This window comes from Myiozetetes cayanensis, unplaced genomic scaffold (assembly GCF_022539395.1).
Source record: "Myiozetetes cayanensis isolate MyiCay16 unplaced genomic scaffold, myiCay2020 scf3, whole genome shotgun sequence".
Lineage (NCBI taxonomy): Eukaryota > Metazoa > Chordata > Aves > Passeriformes > Tyrannidae > Myiozetetes > Myiozetetes cayanensis.
This window is the reverse complement of record NW_026087521.1, coordinates 57,860,163-57,878,694: the sequence shown is the minus strand read 5'-3', so window position 1 is coordinate 57,878,694 and position 18,532 is coordinate 57,860,163. Positions and strand designations below refer to the sequence as shown.

General features: G+C 45.1%; 2 protein-coding genes across 2 annotated transcripts in view; both read right to left on the bottom strand.

The window, feature by feature from the left end:
* Positions 1-1,548: 1,548 nt before the first annotated feature.
* On the bottom strand, positions 1,549-6,734 carry SSBP1 (single stranded DNA binding protein 1). Its single transcript, XM_050324520.1, has 7 exons — positions 6,712-6,734; positions 6,580-6,619; positions 5,393-5,453; positions 4,331-4,471; positions 3,601-3,688; positions 2,982-3,070; positions 1,549-1,708 (listed from the first exon to the last, which is right to left on the bottom strand). Exons 2-7 carry the CDS (start codon positions 6,601-6,603, stop codon positions 1,662-1,664), a joined length of 450 nt encoding a protein of 149 aa, XP_050180477.1. The 5' UTR covers positions 6,604-6,619; positions 6,712-6,734; the 3' UTR covers positions 1,549-1,661.
* WEE2 (WEE2 oocyte meiosis inhibiting kinase) overlaps positions 6,605-18,532 on the bottom strand; it is an 18,517-nt gene continuing 6,589 nt past the window's right edge. The window contains exons 4-14 of the mRNA XM_050324510.1: positions 17,065-17,264; positions 16,464-16,512; positions 13,832-14,004; positions 13,075-13,196; positions 11,679-11,825; positions 10,755-10,853; positions 10,337-10,422; positions 9,291-9,461; positions 9,062-9,204; positions 7,179-8,202; positions 6,605-6,619 (exon numbers count right to left, since the gene is read on the bottom strand). Coding sequence (XP_050180467.1) covers positions 8,046-8,202; positions 9,062-9,204; positions 9,291-9,461; positions 10,337-10,422; positions 10,755-10,853; positions 11,679-11,825; positions 13,075-13,196; positions 13,832-14,004; positions 16,464-16,512; positions 17,065-17,264 — 1,347 coding nt within the window. The 3' untranslated portion in view covers positions 6,605-6,619; positions 7,179-8,045. The remainder of the gene's footprint in view (positions 6,620-7,178; positions 8,203-9,061; positions 9,205-9,290; positions 9,462-10,336; positions 10,423-10,754; positions 10,854-11,678; positions 11,826-13,074; positions 13,197-13,831; positions 14,005-16,463; positions 16,513-17,064; positions 17,265-18,532) is intronic.

The following is an 18,532-nucleotide window of genomic DNA, read 5'->3' as shown; positions in this document are numbered from 1 at the left end:
TTCTTTGCTGGCACCTAATCCAATACCTTGTGCTCGCTTGGCTGTCTCCAACTTGAGCCAGGGGCAAAGATTAGCAGGAGTTCTAAGCGGCAAAGGGAATCCACGCTGCCACTTCTGCTCTGAGTTTGGAGTGGAAAGCCAGCTCCCAAGCTCCAAAGCAGACATTGTCATAAGCTGTGCTGAACTCCACCACCACAGCAAACGAGGTGACCACTGAATGGACAGAAAGCACATTCACTCAAGGCCTCTTAGAAAGTTCAAGACAAACCTCATTTTTCAGCAAGCAGGAAAAATTTGTGTGGACCAAACACAAGCTGTACTTGGATCACCACCGTGTTAAGCGCAACACCACAATTCTCCCAGCAACACAACAGGCTCAGATTAAACAGGTAATTAAGGGAAATAAAGTCAGAACTTCCCACTTAAAAAGATACCCACAATCTCCTGTGGATAACTCTCTGAAGCAGCTAAGCATTTGCAGTACATCTAACACCTCGCTATGCCAGTGGCAGGGGCTCAGATAATAGTCAAAGCTTTAACTTCAACCAGAAATAACTGCTGAATTGAAAGATGTTTTTGTTAGTACAGAGAATGCTCACAGATAGCATAAAAAAAAAAAAAAAACCACTCAATTCTGTAGCGGGAAGAGCTGCAGAGACTATAAATAAGTGTGCCCTGTACTCAGCTCAGAGAGAGATGAGATACAAAATCCCACCAGCTCTGAAGGCAGGAAATTGTCACCTCTAACATTTTTCTTTCCCTGTTCACATCAGACTGTGTTAGAATGGGAATTTCACCACCTCTTCATGTAATAAAATGAAACACCTTTTAGTTGTGGAATTTATGACTAATAATGCTAAATAATTTTCAGTCTTTGTGACAACAAAACGAAGTTAAACAAATGCCACTCCCACATTTAGAATCCCGGACTAGGGATGTTTCTCACACACCTCTCCTAACGCACCAGCCAAGGCAGTCGTTCCTCCAGCTCCTCCTGATGGCAAACGATGGGCACAGCACCCGAACGAGGGTGGGAATGCTGATGTAATCCTGTGTGAAATGCCATAACATCCAAGACCCAAGCACATGACCAAAGCAGGGTTTGCTGAAAGAGAACACCTGATTTGATCAACAGCTGGGATCAGCAGAGGGGCAGAAGCACGAGCTCAGGAGGCTTTCTCAAGGTCTGGGACGAAAAAGCCTCCAGCTGAGCACTAGTTGAGGCCAACTGCTCTTTGAACTCACTGTGTAACTGGCTTAGTGGAAGAAAAACAGGAATGACACCTACAGAACACAGAATGGATGTCAACAGTGAGAGAGGATAAGGCTGTCAGGCCCCACAAGACAGGAGGAGATTGTTAAGGCAGCCAAGGATATAAGGTTTGAAAATGGCTGAAGATGGAAACAGTGACTTCCATGTATATATTCATCAGCTCAAGAATTAATACAGCTGCCTGGGTTACCTTTTCTCTTAAGAATAAAAAAGAAAGGAATCCAAACAATGATAACAGAGAAAGCACGTGGAAAAACAAAAAGACACAGATATCCTACAGGTAACAAGTATTTTATTTATTTATTAAAGAAACTACAGGAATATAAGTGACTATGAAGCACTGAAAATCCAAAGGAATGAAATGGCCTGGGTTCAAGCACTAATGACCTCACACCTTATCTCTCGTAGAGCCCTCACTCAGAAAAATCACATTATCTGAAAAGAGATAAAAAAATTAATCTTGAGGATTGTTTCGCCCTGTTGCAAGCCTTCATACCCACAAAGACCACCTATTTGTGTTAAAATAAGCTGCATATTTCAGAGCAGAACAATTACTAGAACAAAAGAGGGTCTGAAACAGCGTTCTCCCTTTGTGTCCCCTGAAAGCTGACAACTTAATGTGGTCACATGTAACAAGTGTGCTAAAGCTGATGAAAAGCTGCTGAGCAGTCAAAGACGCTAGACACATTTTAAAATAATAGTTTAATTCTTTGATTATAATCTGCATCAGATACAGCTTCTTTCCTTTTTCAGTCTGCACAACCATGTCAACAGCCTATAGAAACCTCCTATTTCATCAAGCCTCAGGAATTTCAAAAGCATCTTGAGATGGTGCCTCTTGAGCACAAGGAAACTATTAGGATAATACTAATTAGAAAAAAGATACTTCCTTCTTCCCTCCACTAATTTTTAAACAGCAACTTACACCACTGCTAGCTGAACTGCTCATGTGAAAGTTTGATTGCTGTTGTTTTAAAGAGGCTGCAGAAACACCCAGAACTACAGTTGTTCTTTTTCCTTCCTTTTCCTCTGTCCTAGCTTTTTTAGACATACTTGTGTAATAGAAATGTTTGCTCTACTACCCAACTAATTTACCCCTCCCTCAAAAGCCACAAGGTAGCAGCTCTACCCACAGTAAAGATGTAGGATGCTCACACTATTTAAATGCTCAAGGAAAGAGTTTTCTAGTTCTCTTTTTCCTTGTGTCTATCCAAGGCATAAGTGTGCTCCTTATCCATTCTGTGCTCTTCTTGCCTCTACTGGCTACCAGAACAAGGTGTTTCTAAATTCTCCACCGAGTTATCTGCACATAGAACAATCATCCAGAGGTCCTTTAAGCTGGTGAAGTCTCCAGTCTTTAACAGGAAGAAAAAATTCCAGCAAACTGAGACAGAGCTACTAAACAACCTCTGCTTAGAAAAGGAATCTGCCTGACCTGCAGTACTACACACCAGCGTTCCTAAAACACAGTGTCTGCCTCCTGCATCAACTGGTTTGTGTGAGCAAAGGATGCCAACAGCATGCAAGTGTATACTCTGTGTCTTCACAAGCAGTGCCAGAGGAAATCTACTGGTACAGACTATTCATTCTCTCAAAATCCTTGAGTGTGGATACTGAGGATGGAGACAAACCAAGCTCTATTTCAGAGGCCCTCCACTCCCTCTCCATTTGAAAAGGGCAAGGGGAACCTTGATGTGTTGCTCCTTACCTGCTATAATTGTTGTGGCCTGTCGCCTCACATTGTTTTTATCTGTATATTCACCATAGTCTATCTTCCCTTCAACGTAAATTCGAGAACTGAAAAAAAAAAAAAAAAACAAAAAACCAATTTAGTTCTGGTCAGAGAACTGTGCTGCTGTTTTCCACTCTATATCTAGAATCACAGAATGGTTTGGTCCTTAAGGTCCCTTACAACCCATCTAGTTCCAACCCCCCTGCCATGGGCTGGGACACCTTCCACTAACCCAGGTTGCTCAAAGCCCATCCAACCTGGCTTTGAACACTTGCAGTGATGGAGCATCCACAACTTCTCTGGGCAACCTGTTCCAGTGCCTCACCCCCTGACAATAAAGAATTTCATCTATACATCTAACTAAATGTCCCCTTTTTAAGTTTGAATTCATTCCTCCTTGTCCTTTTCATCACTATTCCTGATGAAAAGGTTGAATTCAGAATCTAAGTACACAGCCATTTGTAGAAGTTGTTTGTAGCAGGTCAGCTGACATTTTATGGCACCTCTATCTTAGCATAGCTCCTGGTCACTATAATTATTACATTAATCAATTATTAAAGTATTAAATCCTCAGCCACATTTCTTGTTCACTTACCCCTTCCTCACATACTGATAGGTAACATCCCTGAGGCCTGGCCTGAAGACAGAGATCCTGTGCCACGTCGTCTTCTGACTGACATCACCTAAGTTACATAAAAATAACTATGTTGGATGCCAAACTCTCTTTTTGGTACAAGATTCAGAAACTAGTTTTTATGAGGAGTGACTTGAAAACAGAAGTACACTAACACTCAAAATACCACTTCATTCCAGAACTCAATGTTCCACACATCAGTGTCCAAGTGAAAGTATTGTGCAGAAGCACAGTTCAAACCAAGAGATCACTTTTCCTGGAATACAGTGCTCAGACTATAATTTCCCACCCCCCTTCCCATGATCCACATTGAGTAGAAGTTAGAGAAAACAAGACACCTGTATCTTCAGAGTGATGACAGAAACAAAGACAAAAGGCTTTTTTTTTTTTCTCCTCTCTTGAAATACAAACAAGAGGAGAGAACCCACTACACCTCTGACAAACCCCAACAGTGACAAACTGCCAACTCAACACTCTCTTCTCCAGAGGAAGGTTGACAGGCAGATCTCTCTTCATGCTGCTGGGGGTCAGCATGAGACACACAAACACACCAGCATCTCTACTGACCCCAGAGAAACTTCCCTGCACCCAAGAGGTTTACACAGCAGCATGGAGACAAAGGGTGGTGCTGCTGAACATGCAAACATGAGCTCAGAACACAGCAAAAGCAGGTTGCTGGCTGCAGACTCACCTCCCTGTCCTACTTCACTATCCCCTGTCCGCCACATCTCATTGGTTGCAAGAGAAAATATGGTAACAGGATTTTTTCCTTCCACTTGCCTCATGATAGGGTCCTGTCCAACCCGACCCAGTAACTGAACACGATTCATGGCTGAAACAAGAGAGAGTAAACGCATATAGAGGTGAACTACAATGCTTCTTATCACGGCAAGCCACAAACTGGCAGCAACTTGTGAAGGGCCAGAAGCACAACTTCCTGCACCTCCTAACCACTTTTCAAGCTCTTGTGACTTTTGCCTTATTCAGGCCCCCAGCAGAAGGTTATCACTAAATAACTCACTTAGAAAGCCAAATGTTCCTTTGTCATCATTTTCCACAGCCATATCCATGTGTCATAAGACTATCTTGCATTTACTTGTCTGGACTTTCATTTGTTTCATTATGATAAAACTACAGCATTGCATTGGGGTTTTTTCTTAAAGCAGTGACTTTAAAACAATACAGTTGCATTATTATACTCCATCCTCTGAATTAGAGGGTGATTAGTTTTGACACAGGTATCAGGCCTAGGCAGACACAGTTTATCCCTTCTCTGTGTTCAAGAACAGCTGGAGGAAGTCAGGGAAGGATCACTCTTGCAAAACCCTGTGAACTGAAGAGTGAAGTCTGAAGTGTACACCTGGAGGAAATCACAGTGGGGCACAGCAGCACCTAAACAAGTACCCCAGGCGCAGAGGAATCTGGGAAACAAGGACATGAGACACCTAAAGGCAGTTGTTAGAAATCCCAACAGCAGGCCCAATTCACTGCCACTGATAAAGTACAACTACCTGCCTTTTACAGGTGGTACTCTATGTCAGGGTTTTTCCCTTGTCTCCTCTAAAGTGCTGCCTGACCTCACAAAGACCAGACAGGAAGCTACTCGAGCCTGTGCCTTTGAAACAACACATTCTTAGTTACCACACTAGGGGCTACCATACCTACCTGTTTCTCCCCTACCATATTTCAGAGGTTCTAAAAACTGAGATAAACACAACGAGTAACAGTAAGTTGCACCTCAGGAGCTACTTACATCTTTCCAGTACCAGTGGGGTAACTGTATCAGACTCATGTCTCACAACCTGGTGAAACACCTGAGGGAACAGACACATGTTAGTTTCCAGGAGACAAAGCATGAACAGCATTCAGAAGCCCCGACGCCTCATTTTCTGAACACTTTTGGAGGTTCTGCAAGAGTGTTCTTTTCCCTGTAACTGATGGAGGGATTAAGAAAATAAATCCATTCAGCTAAATGAAGCCAGTGGGATTATTCAAAGAACATCTGGTTAAAGCACCCTTAAAAAGCTGCCTAGGAGAAAGGGTGGTCCACAGGTACATCTCCAGAAACTATTTTTGGGACTTGCAATAACTACTGTTATTCTGTAATACATAAATCAGAAAGGAGAAGTTTGAAGCAGAGTGGTTGTTCAGTTCTTTTGGTTTTCGGAAACAAAACCAGTTTTGATAGTTGCATCAATTTTCTGCTTTGCTTCAGAGATTAACAAGACATGCCCACTTCACTTGCACATCCATCTGCTGCCATGAGCGGTAGGATGCACTGACAACCCCTGCTATTGAGCAGGCAAGCAAATCAAGGACACAAAAACCCCAGAGCCACAACTAAACACAAGTGGGGAAAAAGGTAAAGGAACTGCCTTCATTTCAGCAAATATCCCGTCCTAGAGGAAAGGAGGGGGAAACAAAAGCCCAGGAGCACTCCTGCAGAAGGCCCATGTGCAGGAACTGGGAAGGAAGCTCATCTCCTGTAGCATGTGAGCAAGGAAGCTAAACCAGAGGAAACGCAGTTTGCAAAACAGCAGCTCTCTGATGCGACTGTGGGCCTCACTAACACACACGCAAACCATCTCAGACTCGTCCCACGCACAAGGCAGATCTTTCAGTACACCATCTCCCCGGCAGCTCAGTAACCAAGGCGCGGCATCCGCCTCCCTGGAACACGAGCGCAAACAAGAGCATCTTCACGGGCTGCAGCCCCGGCCAGGCTGGGCGAGCGGCCCCGGCGCTATTCCCGCCCCTGCCCTTCCCGGGCTGCTGCCATGCCCACAGAGTCACTGCCGGACCCACGACAGCGGCGGGAGCTGCTTCTCCTCCTCCTCCTCCCGCCGCCCCTTCCCCGCCCCGAGCACACGGGACCCCAGTGCCTCCCCACGGAGGCCGCGGCGCGACCCCGGGGCCGCCCCACGCCCCGCACGGCCGTACCTGCCACGCCGGTCGCCGCCACATGCCTTCTCCGGCGAGCCTGCGGGGGGAAAAGCAGGGCTGAAGCAGCGCCCGAGGGAGCCCCGGCCCGGCCCGCTCCGCTCCCGCCGCCCGACCCCGCGCCCTCCGCACCTCTCCCGCCGCGCCGCGCCCGGAACAGGAAAGGGACGGACGGGAGGTTCCGGGTGGAAACCCGCCCCATCCCGCGGGACAGGCGCTGGAGCGGCCACGGGCAGCCACTGCTGCGGCCACCCGCCTCGGCCCACGGGGGACCGGGAGCTCTCGGGTGGCGGGGGAGGAGGGGGAAAAAAAAAAAAAAAGAAGTCACTCCATCACCGTTTTAAAATAATAAGATAAAATGTTTATTTGCACGTTTCAGTTCTGAAAATATAGGATCTTACAGTTAAAAGCCAGCATCATAAAAACAAATTTCAGTTAAAAAAAATGCAAATAAGCGAGTTACCAAGTTTACACTCTCCCTCGTAACAGTGCAGCGCTCTGTCCAACCAGGACACAGCCGACCAGGACCCACAAAGATACATTTGGCAGGGAGGGGGACGGTGGTGTAGTGTGAGGTCTAATAAATACGAAATACGTACCACAAGTTACATGGGCAACTCCAAAAACCTGGAAAAGCCCTTACCCCTCATCTCTGCCGAAAGGGTGCAGTTTGAAGGCAGGCAGCTGCACCAAGTGTGAGATACTGGAAGAGAAGTGGGTACCAAACCCAGCTACCAGCACACCACAGTCACCCCCCCACACCTGAACAAGGAGTCCTTGCCGATCGACAGGAAGCAAGTCAGGCATCAGAGGACTAAGTCTGCGAAAGTTTACTCAGCTACAGGAATTTTGTTGCTGAAAGCTGAGGGAAGGAAAGTTTTTCTTCAGCTTTCACTCCTTAACTCAGTGTTTCCTTTTACTCTTTGTCCCCCATCAGTGAAATGCCACTCCAATTGCATCCCAGTTCCACCAGGACTGCTATGTAACCAGCCTAACTACACAGGAGTCAACATAGCCATGGTCTCTACCTACTCACTCCTAGAAGGGCCCTGCTGTAGATGCTGTCTTCAGGTACAGCCACTATTGCCCCTCTAAAGATACACTCAGCCAGAGCATTAAGACCACAGAATCATCAATAACAGGGCCCAACTAAAGAAAGAGGGAAGTAAGGAGAGAAAATGCCATCCTTTCCCTTGTATGGCAGAGCTACACTTAGTCTATATCAAGACCAATTACACAAGAAATTTAACAGTTAAAAGACTGGGGACAGTAACCTTAAATTCCCTGATCCAACACCTGTAAGCCAGTCATTCTTCCCTCAGCCAATGTCTCATCATAGCTAAGGAGGTCACCAAAAAAAAAAAAAAACACACGATAGGGAGAGATAATATGGGGCATTGGTCTGTGCAGACCCTCAGCTTTCACAGGGCCCTTCAGCAGTCAGAGTTTTTGGACAACATAAAAATTCAGTAACCCAGAGTAAAGCTAAATGAGCGACAGCTCTTCCCTCCCACCAGGCGCTTGCTCTTCTGCTTAGAAGAGGTTTCAGACTCTTGCAACTTGGCACTTCCTAAGGCTTGGTCCTTCATGAGGGTCTGGGCAAGGCGAGCTGCTTTAAGTTCCCTGTAGGGGGGAGATGGAAGGAAGAGGAGAGGAAGAAAACCGGGTCATGCACAAATCCCCACCAGCTACAGAAGCAAGCTATGAACAGTCTTGCACAAGAAGGTTACTGTAATACTCCAGCAGGAAGGGGCAGCTTTTCACCCAAGAGGGTGACATGAAGATTACTGTAGCTGTCTCTAGAGATTTACCAAAAGAAAACTATGTATCGGGTCAGTAACACACTGGCACCAGCATGAAGAGCCCTTAGCTCAGTTTTTCTCCCATTGTTTCAGAGATTTGTGAATGGCAAAACTTATAAAGGCACATGCTTCTTTTCCATTGCCTTTTTTCCCTTGCTACTCTTCCAGAGAATACACTCTTCTGTCTACACAAAAAAAACTACTCTCCAGCTGACTGCTGCACTAAGGGGGTGGTGGGGCAGTTCCTAGGTCCCAACACCTTAAAACATTATTGCCAACAGCAGTGAGAGGGAACAAGGGGGAAAAGATATCTGTAGTTCTGATACCACCTGAGTATTCCCTTCCTTCTGTGCTAGACCACTATCTCAGTGCATTATCAATTCCTCATCTGCCCACTGGCTGCTTACTCTATCAATATTTTCCATCATCAGTGGTTGCAATTAACGTACAAGTTCACTGCTCTAACTCAGCCAGCTCCTCAGAGCTAGAACTGAAGCCCAGCTGCTTGGGCACTGCAAGTCCCTGCTACAGCCCCACCATCCTCCCAGCTCCAGGCACAGGACCTGCCTGGGTACTTCTGCATTCTGTGTTCTCCCAGCACGACCACCCTACACTCAAGGCTAGTGACCAGCACTTGTTATGCCCATGCCTTCTCCCCTTCATGCCCAAGCCAGTCCTACCTTTCCAGCATGGCTGTCTTGCATTTCTCCACATTTAGCTCTTGCTGGAGCTGCAGAGCTTTTCCACATGAAGGACGGAGAACAGGGTGTTTAGTCAGAGCTGAGGCAGAAGGTCTTTCCGCTGGGTCAGGATGGATCATGAGCTAGAAGGCAAAGGAGTTCAGAGTTTAACACTCCTGCCACGTGACAACTGCAAAAGCCACCATTCTGTCAAAGACTAATTCCTCACCTTAAGAAGCTCAAGAAAGCTCCGGGGAAGGTTCTGGGGGATCGATGGGACGTTGCCTTTGCGGATGTGGTGCCACATGGTCCCGTTGTGAGGCAGCGGTGCTGCGCCAGCTGCCAGAGCTACCGTGAGTGCCAGGGCAAAGATGTCTGCCTTGGGCAGGTTGCAGTATTGCTGCAGAGAGAAGGTAAAAGGTTATAGGAAGGAAACATCTTGCTGTACTAAACAAAGGTGGGTTGGGGTCCAAGCTCAAGAAGAAACAGCCAAGCAAGTATGTTTATGGCACTGGCTTCACCATTCCCATGAGCTGCTTTCTTCTCTTTAGGACAAAAACATCAACAGCAGGTAGTACTGTAACTAACAGCACGTTGGCTTTCACCCAGCCACAAGAAGCTTGCAGCCCACTTTATGATCACTGCAGCAACTCCAGAGGATGGTCTAACAGATGTGTACCTCCAGCCTTCACCATAAGGCAATAAGGTAGCCATGCCCAACTCAAGACTGCATCTCATGCATTGACCTAGCTGTTCCCAAATCCACTTGCAGCACAGATACTGTCACTTAAACACCTGAGCTGATCAACACATCCAAGCTGGTTGTTCAATATAGATTTCCTTTTTTTCCACTGGCCAGTGACAAGACTGCAGTCAGTTTAAGAGGTGTGTTGTGCCTCTCACCTCTCCCCACTACCTGCTCCGTGTTCGTTGTACAAGGCATCTGTCTGGGTGAATATATTCCTCAGTAATCACATCCAGCAGTTTAATATCAGCTGAGCATGCAAATCAAATGTCTCCAAACCAATAAGGTTTTATCTCATTAACCCCTTACAGGCAGTAGTTGCAATAATCCAATGATAGTTACTTATAAAGTACTGTAAATATTACATGACAAGACCCACACCTATACTGTTCATAATAAAGCACTAATTCTGCTGATTTCACCAGACAGAAGAAAGAGGAGATAAGGTGAGGAACACACTATACTAATAACTGCACTGCAGTTGATCTCTCCCCACCCTGTTCTTCCCACTGCCCTGCCAGCAGCTGTACCTCTTGCAAAATCTCATTGGCCAAGAACCGTCTGTCTCCTTCCTCCACCTGAGGGTTTGTTATTGATGTCACATGTCCAAGGTCACCTGGGACAAAGAACAAGCAACTGGAACGTAATGAAGCAAAATGATGTAGTTCTCCATCAATAAAAGCCTGTATTTTATAGGCACCAGTAAGAGCAACAACGAAGTACTAAGTAAAAGAGCAAGTCTGCTCCTACTCACGAATCTGAGCTTGGAAACAAGCTCATGAGTTTTCTAGAAGCTGTCTCCTTATTAATTCCAGTAAGTAACTGGGGCATTCAGGACTTTGCTATCAGTTTTGTATAAGAGTCTCTTCAGCCAGCAGGACAGAGCAACATCAAGCAGTAATGGGCAGCCCTAATCTTAAACCAGTTGTAAAGTAGGCTAAAACCTACCAATCTTATACACCACACCAGAAGAGAATTCATCTTCACTGTCACTCTCCTGCCCAGCAGGGCCTGCAACTGCCAGCTTGTGACAGATGAAGATATTACCTGCAAGACAGAAAAGTTTAGGAAGTGTGATATCAGTAGTCAGACTGCATCAGCCTGACAACTCCGCAAAAATCCCGCCTCTCAAACTAGTTAAGCTCTGCAGCCAGAGAAACTGTGCACATGCTTCCCACCAGTTAGTCTGCTTTCTGCCCATCTCCACATATTCAGCAACACAGCTGGCAGAAGACAGCTGTATCTTGTGCAGAAAATATCCTAGTGAAATAAACTTCCCCTCCCTCTACCCTTTAAGCTAAAAGCACAATTTCAGCAGGAAAAAGGAGCTCCACTATAAGAATATTAACTGCGCAACTGGGGGAGCACTGCCCAGGAGGTGCCCATCCTCAGCTTCAGAAAGGAAACCTTGTTACTATTTTTGGTGGAACTTAATCCCTCAGGGTAGCTACACATGCAAGAGTCAAGTGTTGTGCAACGAGGCAGAAGCAAATCAGGAAGTTCCTGTCTTCATTAGCAGCCCTACTTGCTCCACGGGTATGAAGGTGATTCCCATGAGCCAGGATTACGGAGATCACAAGACTAAAGTAAAATGCTGCCAACTACCAGAGAAGCACTTTTAGAGCAGCAGTAGTGGCACAATAAATAAATAACTAACCACAACAACAAAACCAAACAACAAAAACAAACCAACAAAAAAAAAAAGGCAAAACCAAAAATAAACAAACAAAAACACACACAAACCACAAGACATTCACCTTTTAGGGTAAGTCTTCTTTCCTTATGATAGGTCAAATCAGAAGGATCTATTACAGATCTTACCCCTGAAGGGTCAAGAGCAAGACCTTCCACAAAGGAGTGCACTATACTTACTAGGTTTGATATCCAGGTGCACAAGGCCAGAGTTATGGATGTATTTTAGCCCCATGGAGACTTGTAAGAGCATTTCCTTCAGCTCTGCTTCTAGGAGATACTGCCCAAGCTTTGCATTTTCCAACAGTACATCTTGGAGACTCCCACCTAGGTGAAAACAGGCAGTCTGAGACTTGCTAACAAAGGTTTTATAGAGCAGTATGTTTTTAATAGCTAAGTAGAAACTGCTGCCCAGAACACTGGCAGGCTTGCAAGGATGCACTGTCAAACCCCAACCAGACCAGCTAATATGTGCTCTATATGTGCTCTAGTGATCAAACCTGGACATCACCATTTGGCTTCAACCTTTCAATTGCCTCAGAACGCCCTGCCTCCTGCTCAGCAAGGACTGAGCACCAGGAGGGCTGGCCTGGTAGTGACACTGATGGTGCTCCAAGTGAACAAGCAGAACACAGGTATATGAATGGTGAAGCAAGGAAATTAAGTTCCCACTAGCAGACTTTGAAAAATGTAACATTTGACACAGACACAGTTTTGTGGGTCTCCACTGAGGCACTCTGGCTATTTTAGCTCTAGCAAATACCATGGCTTCTCTCTCCATCAGCCTACTTTTCACCACTTCTCCTTTAGCCTCAGCTACTTGTGTTCTAGTAGATGAGTAATAATGTCAATGCTGCAGCAATAAGCACTATATGTCATGGTTCCCTCCACCAAATTTGAAAGCATTAGTCCAAAAGCTATCCCCACTCTTCACTGAGCCCCGGAACTGCAGGTGCAGCTGAAAGATGAGCATTACATATTTGCTTTCAGCTCCTCTGGTAGCCAGATGGGTCCTTCTAGATTTCTCTCAAACAGCGCTGTGGCCAAGGGCAAACTCAAGTAAGAGTGCACCATCCTGCCTGCAGCACCCCATTTACACTTTGCCTCATTATTTGCTCCATTCCTCTGCAGCTGTCAACCCTTTTCTTCTAGTCAAGATGCAAGCTGCCTTCCTTTCGACCAGGTAGCCACTTTTCCAATCATTGTCCACCTTCACTAAGATGAGTTTGTTGCCAAGGTACAAGGCCCTTAAGTTACCTGCTCTTGAGTCACTTAGATCAGATGTTACCTGGACAGTCCCAGGCACAGCTCTAAGCATCAGCATAGAGAATGCCTCTGCGGGCCAACCAACACAGAGGAACAGTTTTAAAGTCCCAGAAATTAGAGGGTATTCACTGCTTCTAATATACAGGCACCATTCAGAGCTTCATCTAGATCTTATGAGCCCTTACTGGATTCTCCATGGATGTGTAGCCCCGGTGCTGTTTGCTTTGTTGTAAGCCAAAATGTCCCATATTTAAGGGGACAACTGCATCCATCCTGAGATCTCAACCTTTAACACTGTCCCAGCTCTTACCATTGCAGTGCTCATTTTGGATAATCATGTGGTCATCCTCTGCCCAGGCCGAGTAGTAACGCACAACATGGGGGTGGTGTCCAAGGACAGCATGAGCATAAACCTCACGCAGTGCCAGCTGCCTAGAGAAGCACACCCAGAAAGAGCAGAGGTGACAGAGTGACAGAGTCAGCTTGAGAGCCCAGATTGCCACCTGGCTTGAGAAAGGGGGAGCAGAGATGATCAGGACTTTCTCTTAAGTTTTGACAGACAGACTCTCACAGCTGCTGAAGAAAAACCTGCCCTTGCTCAACTGTGCTGAGCAGCTGCCCACACAAAATAATCACTGAGCAAGTCTTTTGTTGAAGAGGCAAAAGCAGCAACAACTTCAAAGACTTTGCTTTAGCATGCAGGACACCACGAGCTGGTCAATACAGATGAGAGCAATGCTGGCCATACAGCAGGGCAAGGACATACTACAAACAAACTGACTTGACAGTTATTACTTTAAAGAAAAAAGTCTGGATGGACCCAAGGAGTAAGCCATCATCTCACTTTGCAATGCATAGGACTTCTTTCTTTCTTAGACATTTATATCAATAGTTGTACAGTGCTATCTTCCCCCACTCTTATAACTGTTACTTGGAAGTGCAACAGCAGTCAATTTTTGCTCATGCCATCCCGCAATACCTTGAGATCCACACTCCCTCCCTCCTCATCACACCTCTCAAGAACATGCCCATCATTTCAACTGGCAGTTTCTAGCCAGCAAACTCACTCATCTGAGGATCCTGACAGAGGCCTTTTGGAGCGTTTGATGGCATAAACACATCCATCAAGGCGTTTGATGCACTTGTAGACAGAGCCAAATTCCCCCACACCAATTTTTTCTAATTCCAGGAACTCCTTCTTGTAGCGGGAAACCATATTGCTTTCTTTCAGAGGATATCTCTAAAAGGTCACAAAAACAGCAAAGACAAGTATGAGCTGAAAGATTTAAAGAAAGCCTTAAAAAATAATATCTTATGTTTTCAGACGTGTGTAGCACTTGCTCTCAGACTACCCATGTTGCTCTCTCTCCCATTCTGGATGCACACAGGCATGTGTGTAGGTGCACTGCCTGTTCTTCTTGAAATACTACCTTTCACTTAACCATAGCATTTTTTTCTGACCACCTACCAAAGGTCAAATTGTGGGGCTGTGTTTGCTTTGGTTTTTATAAAATCATGACTTGCTAGCCATAGAGGTAGAAACTGCAGCTAAAGACAATTTTAGTCTAGTTTGGTGTATGTGCCTAAGCCTTCTTGGGTTACTGCCATCCCATCTCCTCTCTTGGCAGCCCAGACCAGTTTCTAGACCCGTAACTGATGGAATCAGTCAGAGAAGAACAGCAGGCAACAACAAAATACTGAAGTAATTGGCCTAAAGACAAGGTTTGAAAAGACCTGTTACCAGCTTTGGTAGGTAGAAATCCAGTACCTCTGAATTAACCAGACCCATGTACTGAATTTGTGTTCAAGACAGAGTTATTGCCTATTTTGAAAACAGGAGAGAAGCTTCATGGCCTGAATGTTGGTTCTAGCTATGTAGGAGCTGCTGTACTCTGGCAGCTGAGGTTGCCTGCAGCAAGGCCATTCTGCATCAGTTCAGGCTCTTCAAGTTCGAAGCACCAGCTGTTGACTAATGGCAGATTAGCAGCTCTCTGTGCATTTGTTTGTATTCCCACTGATTTCTCACCCGGAGACACTTTTCCACAAAGGGTTGAAAGCCTGCAGAACAGTTGGAACATCATTATTGCTACAGTAAGGGCCACTAGGGAAATAGGAGCTGCTGGTACTGCTTGCAGAGTGATGCCTACTGGCAGGGGAGATGAGTAAAGAAAAGATAAGCAGTGAAGCATGAAGTGAACAACAAGAGAGTGGACTAAGTGATTTTTCTCCATGCTCCTGCATCCCTCACAGGGAAGCAGCTCATGTGGCACAGTGGTTTCCACAGAAACCACTGCTGTGATTGTTGTGGTTTGTGGTATATGACCTTCAAGAGGAGGGGGTAAGAGTTGGTCCTCACAGCCAGCAAGATGTGGCTCACATGAAACAGCAGCCCTTCACAACAGGTTGCATTTCATAAAGCAGCTGGTAAAATTACACCATCTTAAAAAGCTTGAGAATAAAGATACCTCATAGTACACAATTTTATATCTACGTTACATAATCTAATCAGCACTCAAGCAGAATAATATTTCAGTAAATCACAAGCTACTTAAGGCTTTCATCTAGGGAAAATAATAATTGGGGCACCCCTGGATGTTGCCTGGTAGGACACTGGTTCTGCAGGTGTAGTTTTTCCCTGGAGACCAGTTTTCCTGCAATACCAGTCTGCTCGGCTAGAGGGTACCGTTATTCTTCTGTAAGCAGAACTCACAACTACAGACTTGCGTAAATCAAGACATTTCCTTCAAGGAGCTGCTCAGGAAAATTGAGATTCTTACCTCCTCTAAATGAAGATATTTAGTTGAGGCTTGGCTTGCTTTCCAAAAGCCAGTTGGATAAGTAGCATCCCCCCAGACAAAACTGGGAAGGAGGAAGAAGACTGTGGGACATGGGTTCCCACACTGCTGCCCAACTCTGCCATCACAGCTGGGAGTACATGGGGCCTCCCACCAAGGCTAAAGCCAAGGTTTGCCAGCAAAGTACAGCAGTCAGCAACAGCAAGAGGACTCTGTTTGGAGCTCTAAGACAGGGTTTGCTGTCCTGTAGCTATTTAAGGTGTGGTGGGGCCTTCCCTTGGACCCCAAGGCACACAGACACTCCTCAGCTGGACGTTTTCCCCCAGAGCACAGAATCTGCCACCTTGCTTCAGACATTTGCCATCAGTACTGCTGCATTCAAACTGTGCCCTCAGAACTTATCCACAGCTCAATCTTTGTGGTTTTGCAGTGCAGGTCCATATGTTATTTGCAGTATAGAAGCCTTATTCCCTTAACATCCAAAGATGCTCAGTACACCAATTCATAGGAACAGCAACATACCTGTTTTTTGAACCACAAAGGTACAATCCCTACTTATTACTTAAACTCAGTAGTTTAGTAATACAGTTCCCTCTGAGAAACCCAAATTATATTTCCCAGGAAGACCTCCTGACCAAAACCAGTGAGTTTTATAGTATTACTTGTCAAAGTTTCAGATCTGCTTTAGTAGAAGTTTCCTTTAGAGATAGGAACCACTCCTAAGTTTGTCATCTCAAACAAATGTTAACAAAACATTCAGCTTGGAATGATTCTGTCATAAGTATTCATCCTCTGGCATGATGTCATGATTTATACTCCAAGTATAAATCACCACCAAGTATAAACACCAAGTCTTTACTAGCGTCTTATCTGCTCTGTGGGAGGGAAATATAGAGACATTCACCTGTGTAGGTAGCTCCTGTTTAATCTGGCTTCTTGGATAAGGATCCTTCCTACAACAGAAGTTTAGGAAAGTCTGGTGTTATCACTTCAGTGAAGCAATTCAACTTAGATTTGAAATGAAAACATCTTTCAAAAAAACCTCCAACCTTGCTTCACAGCTTAAAATTGTGTTTTATAGAGAGTTAACACTCTAGTTTTTAGCTGAAGCCTCAAAGACTGCAGTCCTAGGTTAGGAAATCTTTGTTTCCACTTAGAAAGCCTCCACAAAGCAACTTCAGTACTGCCCACAGGACAGAGTGGCATTGTCCAGAGGCATCATTCTCCTGACCACCCTATTACTGGTGAAGCTACAGAGCTACAGCCATAGCACTGAGGTTTAGCTGTTAATCCTCCACTTCCGTTCCTGAACAAAGGAAGTGATTGATTTTTATTTATTATTTCTCTTACCTTTACATGTCTAGTAATGGTTGCTCTGCACCAATGAATACTACAGAAGTGAATGAGTCATTGTTAGTAAATAAGTACAGATACTGAATGTCTCCATTACTTATCTCCTTCAAACAGTCTGCTTCCAGTCTGCTATTGAAGATGAGCTCACTTACAGTTCTCCTCTGGTCTTCCTCTTGCCATTAGGACGAAAGAGCATTTGTCGATATGACTCTGGTGTAAAGGGATTAATGTTGACAAGAGAAGCTTGGGTAGAGTCATCTGAGTCAGCACCAGGAGTGTATCTCGGCTGTCGGAAGCCTTTGGCTGGGACCTTTGTCCCAGGTGAAGGAAAAGCTGTCTTTGATAACAGGCTCTGTATTGAGAAAGGAACAAAAAAAAAAGTGGAAAATAAACAGCAAAATGTTTTTGTGTCTGCTATGTCAGAATAAAATTTCTGTTCTCCTCAGAGAACTCAGCTCCCTTCCTTGGGACAGCTGACTCCTAAACCCCTGTGTCCCTCGTTTAGTCCTGATGGTTTTCTTCTTCCACAAAGCATTTCATTCTCTGTTAAATGCTTTCAAATTCTATTCCCTGCTCACTTGGGTGAGGCCTGCAGAGCCATTTTGGCAAGCACAGTCCTCAAGAGGCACCAGCTGCTCCTCTTTCCCACCTACAGAGACCCAGAAATTGCATGGTATGTTGCATTAACATGGAAGACCTAGTTCTGTCAGGCATGGACTGTTGCATCAGTTGGGTCAGAACAGGTTTGTCAGGAGATGAGCTGGAACACCACCCAAGTTTCCTTGTGGTTCCCCAGCACAATTAGAATAGGGTATGTTGGTAGAAATATTTTTAATATGGCTACTGGCAAATCAACCAAAAACCATTTCTCCTCATGAGTAAAAACCAAAGTCGCAGAAATTTAAGTTCAGAAGGAACCTCTGGATCTTCTGTACTTCAGCTTCCCACAGAAGACAGACCACTGGGTTTTACCTACTATTCCTAAACCTTCAGAGAAGCACACCACTCTTGAGTTGGACACATCAAAATCTACTCACTCTGACTTAACCTCTTCAGTAACCGTCAGCTTTATAAAAATATAAGTTTGGCTTTGACTTGTTTCAGCTTCAAGAGAGCAATATTAGCTCTAGAGGGTTTTTAAATATACTGGTTTTCTCTAGTTTTAAAAGCCCTTCAAGAACCCAGAACTCTCCCTGTTGAAGATGAAGGTACTCCTATATCTTTCCAATCCAGCAGTGCTCTCACTCTTATGGTCCCAGAGTCACATCTTCACTCACACCTAGAGTTGCTTTTCTCTCAATGAAAGTTTTTGAAGATAAAAAAAACTAGAGCTGCATACAGTATCCTACATCCACTTAACTGGTGCTGCACTCATGGATATAGCTGCTTCTGGGACATTCCTTTATTTCTGTATTGTGCTGAAAAATTTCACTCCTGGTTTACTATGACCCTGAAAATGACTCTTTTCTCAAGCTTTGCATCTCATTGCTCCTCAATGGCAAAGTCCTGCTTCTGGCTCTATTAAAAGCAGTATACATCCAAGCCCAATTTACTCAGCAGCCTAGAAGCTGTGTAGGATTGTGGCTATGTTCTAATCTAACCACAAGCCAAGGAAGGGAT

Bases quoted from the DNA above. Each gene is read 5' to 3' on its own strand.
- SSBP1 (XM_050324520.1), bottom strand. From the start codon at position 6,603: ATGTGGCGGCGACCGGCGTGGCAG. The intron at 3,689-4,330 runs GTGAGTCTGCAG...TATGTAACTTAG, and splicing joins TAGTGAAGTAGGACAGGGAG to GTGATGTCAGTCAGAAGACG. The intron at 3,071-3,600 runs GTAAGTGAACAA...TTTTTTTTTCAG, and splicing joins TATCAGTATGTGAGGAAGGG to TTCTCGAATTTACGTTGAAG.